Source organism: Brassica oleracea, chromosome C2, assembly GCF_000695525.1.
Source record: "Brassica oleracea var. oleracea cultivar TO1000 chromosome C2, BOL, whole genome shotgun sequence".
Lineage (NCBI taxonomy): Eukaryota > Viridiplantae > Streptophyta > Magnoliopsida > Brassicales > Brassicaceae > Brassica > Brassica oleracea.
In genome coordinates this window covers 12,262,986-12,269,591 of record NC_027749.1, presented here as the reverse complement: position 1 = coordinate 12,269,591, position 6,606 = coordinate 12,262,986, and the positions used below count along the sequence as shown (strand labels likewise).

Genomic DNA, 6,606 nt, shown 5'->3' with positions numbered 1-6,606 from the left:
CATTAAAAGCACTCTACTAGCAATGAACAAGATGGATATATACTAAAACACCTTAGATCTAGCTTAATCACCCTTAGTCTCCCTAACCCATGAATCCAAAGATGACTACTCACTACTCTTCATGATGAGCCCAAGAATCAATGATGATTTGGTGCTAATCATGATTAGTGATCCAAATAATCAAGAAATCACAAGAGAAAATGATCAAGATAAGATCTTTCACCTAAAAGTTCTTTGTGATTAGATAGAAAACAAGATGATCCTCCAAAATTAGGTTTAGAGAGTATTTATATGATTTCTAAAACCTAATGGGCTCAGTAAACAACCTGAAAAGCCCAATTAAACATAAATTTTTGACCATAAGATAAGACGCGGCGCATGTACACTAGGTCGCTCCACGTATTTTGCTTCATGTCTCCAAATCGTGCGCGGGCACATGACGTCGCTCCCCCAGGTCGCTCTACATCTGGAGCGGGTTCATCACCACGCTGTGGTACGTCGTTCTGATATGCTTCCTTCTCGTCTTCAAGCTGCGTGCGGGCACGGGACGTCGCTCCACCAGGTCGCTCCACATAGTGAAAGTTGTCGACATGAGGCTGGGTTCGGAGCGGGTGCTTCACCCCGATGCAAGAGGTCGCGCTGTCTTTGTTTCACTTGGAGCGGGTGTCGTAGGTCGCTTCCGTAACCCGCTCTGGTGCTCTGCTCGCTCAAACAACACTTTCCACTCTCTTTTTGATCCCAAATGCTTCCAAGTACCTCTAAGAACTCCAATGGAAACTCCAAGACCTGATAAAGACTTATGCAATGCAAAAAGGAGACTAAAATGCATGATCCCTAATCTAAATGATCAAAACATGCAAGAATAGAAAGTTAAAACAATGTAAATATGCAAGATATCAGCCCTACTCCTAAAATTTCGCTTCGATCATATATGGGTGGCAAGGATAATGAAATGCATTACCTCCGTCTCGTATCAAGTCTTTATAAACGGAGAGGCTAAAGGGAATATCATGCCATCACGGGGTCTCCGGCATGGCGATCCGCTGTCTCCGTTTCTGTTTATTCTATGCCCAGAAGTTCTGATCTCGCATATAAAACAGGCGGAGAAAGATCAAACGATTACGGGTATTAAGATTGCTAGAGGGAGTCCCGCCATCTCCCATTTACTCTTCGCCGATGACAGCCTTTTCTTTTGCAAAGCAGAGCAATCGCACTGCAAGGAACTGGTTCGAATCATTGACGTCTATGAGAAAGCCTCAGGACAACAACTGAATAAATCAAAATCTTCAGTTCTGTTCGGTTCTAAGGTCATAGCATCCACAAAAACCGATCTGAAAAATCACTTAATATAAATAACGAAGGAGGGATGGGAATGTACTTGGGAATGCCGGAAAAGATTTGTGGATCAAAGAAACAAGTTTTTTCTTTCGTTCAAGAGAGGATGAATGGCAAGATCAACTCTTGGTCAGGTAAACTTTTATCAAAGGGTGGTAAAGAGGTGCAAATTAAATCAGTGGCCCAGTCAGTACCGACTTATGTGATGTCATGTTACTTGATACCAATAGATATATGTAACAAACTTTCCGCCGCAGTGGCGCGTTTCTGGTGGACCACAAGCAATAACAATCGAGGGATGCATTGGGTGGCATGGGACAAAATTTGTGTACCAGTAGAAGAAGGAGGTTTGGGTTTCCGAAACTTCCGAGATTTTAATCTGGCTTTACTCGCTAAACAAGTCTGGCGTCTGCTCACAAATCCCGACTCCCTTTTAGCAAGAGTTCTAAAAGGTAGATATTACAGACACTCGTATCCGCTTGTAACAGGGAAAGCAAACTCCCCCATCTTTTGGGTGGAACAGTCTGATGGCAGCAAAACCGATTCTCATCGGTGGAATCAAGAGGACGATTGGAACAGGGGCAGACACGAAAGTTTGGGAAGATGCATGGATCCCTACGGAACCTGCCCGTGCGGCGAAACCAAAGACAGTGATCATGGATACAGATCTTAGAGTCCATCATCTTATTGATGTCGACAAGGAAGAATGGAATATCAGAGTTATAGACGAATTTATTGTTGCTGACGATGTACCTCGTATTCTAACGCTTGGGATCAGCAAAACGGGATGCAAAGATGGCTACAGTTGGAAGCACACAAAGTCGGGATGTTACACGGTGAAGTCTGGGTTCGCTATTGCAGTCGAACAACGAAAGAAGCTGCGTGGGAACATGAGCTTTGGACCGAGCTGCAATAGTTTAAAAAAGAAGGTTTGGAGACTCAAAGCTCCGCGGAAAATCAAGCATTTTCTTTGGCAAGCTTTGTCTGGATATGTAGCCGCAGCGAGTAAGCTAAAAGAGAGACATTGTGGAAACGACTCGGTCTGTCAACGCTGCGGTGCGGAGAGTGAAACAATTAATCATATCATTTTTGAGTGCCCGTCGGCGGTCCAATGTTGGGCGCTATTGACAGTTCCGACGTCTCCGGGGGTGTTCCCGAGTTCCTCCATTTTTGTCAATTTTGATATGCTTCTTCATATGCAAAAAGACCCTAGCAGCACAGAGAGCACGTTCTTCTTTCCATGGTTGATCGGGTACTTATGGAAGGCACAAAACGATAAATGTTTTAATAACAAGGATACATCGCCTTTGGATACCCTGCAACTAGCGGTCTCAAAAGCTACAACATGAAAACTAGCACAAATCTTGCCAGACATCTTGGAAGAAGACGATGGGAATGAGAGGATAGCGGAAGTGGAAGAACAAGAAACGTGGGGACGATGGAGATGCCAGCTCCATGCGTCTTGGGTCCTAGAGGATACTGGAGTGGGTCTGAGTTTTATCTTGTTTGATGGCAACATGGAGGTAATGCGGGGGCAAAGGAAACAAATCAACGTCTCATCCCCACTACATGCAGAAGCGGAGAGCTTAGTTTGGGCTATGGAGGAACTTAGTAGTCGCGGGTTCCAGCAGGTGTGCTTGGAATCGCGCGGACTGTCAACAGCTGGTACACATCATCAACTACTCTAAAAAATGGCCAGCACTTGATCCAGAGGTTGATGTCATTGAAGCACTGAGAACATCTTTTACATCTTTCTTGTTGAGATTTATATCACGTTTTTTGAACTTCCGTGTGGACGCTCTTGCGAAAGAGGCCCGATCACGTGACTTACACTACACGTTTGTTGACAGTATGGTTCCTGTTCTGCTAACTCATGAGGCTAGTACGATACGACCGGTTTATGTTTGAAATAAAGCTTTGGATGAGAAAATAAATAAATAAAAACGTTACATAAACCATTGTTTACTACTGACCAAGTTACTTATTCTTTATAATAAAAAAGGTAAAACTTAAAAGTAATTGAGATACAACACTAAAATACAAAAGGTTCTGAACATTATATATATATATATGAATATACAACTATTAAATACCCTTTTGTTTTATATTATGCTGAAAAATAAATTATTTTTATCAATTTTTTAGTAATGGCGTTTTTTCTCTCGTGTCCACAGTAGCACCAATAAATAAATAAACATAACAAAGCGTCTCTCTGTCATAAAAAGGGCAAGAGGAGGAGCAAAGTACCAAACTTTTTCCTCTCAAATTCACAACTTGGCCTCTGTATTATTGTTTGCTTTCTTCTATGTCCACTTTCTCCTCCATTCCTCCATTTCATACTTCCAAACTTTTCTCTCACAAAGAGGACGAACAAAAAATGTATGCAGATTCAGGGTTAATGCTCCGTTACATGCAAACCTGTTCTCCAGATATTCACCAATTTGAAGACCTCTTCAAATCATACAAGCTCTCAGATGATGAAATGGTTTGAATGTCTCTTCTTCTTTTCATTTTCACTCTTTATCTCACTGCATTCGAATATTTGAAGATCATATTTTCCTTTTTATAATTACTTGTGATGATTCTTCTTCCTGTTTTGGTCACTGATTTTCTATGTTATAGGTTTCCCTTGGAAGATTCTGATAGGGTTTTTGTCTTTTGATGAAACTAATATTCTTTCTTCCTCTATTTTGGTTTATGGAGTTAAAGGTTGGGGGAGTGTTTAGATGAGAAAAGCCAAATTGTCTACTAGTGAAGTTGATTAACTAGTGGTGTGAACTGTTTTAAGTGGCCACTTGATGAGATATTTTTGTTCCACTGACCTGACCACAAGAGTTTTTTGGTTGCTGAGAAAGTTGAGTAGGAAAAAATATAATTCTTTTTTCTTTTATAAGAAAAACAGAATCTTCTACTTCAGAAAAAAAGCCAAACGTTTCTTTTCAACATGAGATTCCGCGAATTCTGGAACATGAGATTCTCTTCAAGACTTGTTTTTTTCCATTTATTCACTACTTAATGGATTTGTCTTGTTTTATTGGCTCTTTCATCTCACAAGTTAATCCTTCACTCAAGATTCTTGAACGTATCTACTCGTATTCTTAAAGATCTGTGGTCTGTACTTTTATTGTCTTAAATGTCTCGAACTATGTTCTGTTTTGTTTGTGGTCTCTGATTCTCATGTGATTTATTTTTTTTTTTGCAGAGAAACGCTTTTGCTGGGCCATCAAACATCCCTGAGTATGATACTGGAGAAGAAGGAGATCTATTCAAAGCTCCTGATTCAATTCTTGAAGAGTCAATCTTAGCCGTTGATCCACTCTCAGCTGCCTTTACGATGATATCTTGCGGGGAAGACTCTTCCCAAGGGCTTTGTGATCTTCCTGATCTCGATCTTGGGTCGTTTCAGAGTGGTCAGCAGCTTCTTGACAAAGCCTTTTATGAATGCGAGCAAAGTCTCATGATGAAATCAGCCATGATGGAGTCTCCACTCGCTGATGTTTTAGACGTAAAGAACATCTCTCTCGTGACAACGGGGATCGATGAGAGCCAGGATACGCAGAAGACCGTGAGCTCGGGGAACTTGACCTCTATCGATTGGTCAAATGCACAGCAAGAGGCTGTTGTGGTTCCGAAGTTCCCTGATTTTGCTCAGTTGGATTTTGGTTCTGATTATGGGATGCGACGAGCCTTTAGTGAAGGCGACATACAGGTTTGAGTATTTGTGAAACATTTGTTTGTTAAATCAATATGAAAAAAACAATGTTGACTAGAGTTTTCTGTTTTTTTATGAGTAGAAACTAGGGACTGGTCATTTTCAATCTCCATTGGATATGATTATTGTGAGCTGTACTTCGGAGGATCGACGTGAGAAGCTATCTCGATACAGGAACAAGAAGAGCAGGCGAAATTTCGGGCGTAAAATCAAGGTATACAACGCAAAACCCTATAGATGACTTGAGAAGTAATCTTTTTTTGGTTCAAAGTTAGTCAAAATTGTTTGATTTGGTTTGGTTTCAGTATGCTTGTAGGAAAGCTCTTGCAGATAACCAACCGAGGATCCGAGGAAGGTTTGCGAAAACAGAGGAGAGGAAGTAAAATGGTTTCAAATGAATGGGGCTGAGGCAAAAGGAAGAACTTGAAAACATAAGGAGATAAAGCCTCTCCTGCATTAGAAACTAGTTTTGTTAATATGTAATACATGTATAGAATTAAAATGTTATAAGCCTTTAGTTAGTTCTTTTTTTGTTGTATATAAATGGTTTCTCTGAATAAGCTTTTTATGGAAAGAAATGTAGCTACAGAAGTGTCATGTAATGGAGGTGAAATTTGTAAAAAAGTATGTATGTGTAAAATTCTAAATATTTATTATATATATATATATATATATATATTGTTATAAATCACTTGGTGGATGTTCATAACCGTTCCGGTCCATAACCGGCCCATACACTTAGAGAGAGAGACGGTCCAACCCTAGAGACAGAGAGGCGACCGCGAGACTTGGAGAGAAGAGAGAGGCCGCTACAACTTGTCTATTTCCTAATTCGTTTATGTTTATAATTTGTAATCTTTCTTATTATTGTATTTCCATTTATCTCTCTTGTAACCCCTATATAAAGGGAACACTTATTCATTAATAATATACAGAAAATTACCGTTCTAAATCCTTAAGTTTACAACACGTTATCAGCACGATAGCCTCTAACACCCTGAGCCTAAAACAAAATCGCTAAAACCCTAAAACCCTAAATGAAAAGGAATCTGCCTCGGAACTTCGAAGAGGTCGTTCTCCCAAACCGCGAGGACCCAGAAAACGATCAAGATATCAAATCGAAGCCCTGGCCGAGACGAATCAGTCAGTGCAAACCGCTTATCGATCTGACCACCGACGCGCCCTCACACACAGATACAGTGCGCGCCGATTTGCTTTGGAACTCTAATCCGAACCCGACGATACCGACGAACCCTAATCTGTTCGCGGCTCCGTTCCAGCTCGTGTCCACCTGATCAGCTTCAGCCCCAAGGCGTTCCTGATCCTAGACGAACTCAGCTCCATCCTACATCAAAGACAGCTCGCGATCTGACAACAACAGCTCCCGTTCGCATCAGAGCCGCTCGCGATCCGATAGAAACAGCTCGCGTCCCAGCCAGCTCGCGTCCCGATCATGACTAAGCTCGAGGTTCATTCTTGGTGGTCCGGTTTCTACAAACAACTAAACTAAAGGTATTTCAAATTCTAAGAACATAATGAATCGAATTTGGTTGATTGTA

The 6,606-nt window shown here is 41.1% G+C and overlaps 1 protein-coding gene across 3 annotated transcripts; it reads left to right on the top strand.

Annotated features, from left to right (window-relative positions):
* Positions 1-3,542: 3,542 nt before the first annotated feature.
* LOC106324988 (zinc finger protein HD1-like) lies at positions 3,543-5,696 on the top strand. 3 transcript variants are annotated; one of them, XM_013762996.1, is made up of 4 exons: positions 3,543-3,820; positions 4,538-5,044; positions 5,130-5,261; positions 5,353-5,696. In XM_013762996.1, the coding sequence occupies exons 1-4, from the start codon at positions 3,641-3,643 to the stop codon at positions 5,428-5,430; spliced, it is 897 nt and encodes a 298-aa protein (XP_013618450.1). In that variant the 5' UTR covers positions 3,543-3,640; the 3' UTR covers positions 5,431-5,696. The 3 variants fall into 3 exon arrangements, with proteins under 3 accessions (XP_013618450.1, XP_013618452.1, XP_013618453.1); XM_013762998.1 differs by lacking the exon at positions 3,543-3,820 and adding an exon at positions 4,213-4,389; XM_013762999.1 differs by lacking the exon at positions 3,543-3,820 and adding an exon at positions 4,354-4,446.
* Positions 5,697-6,606: the final 910 nt, after the last annotated feature.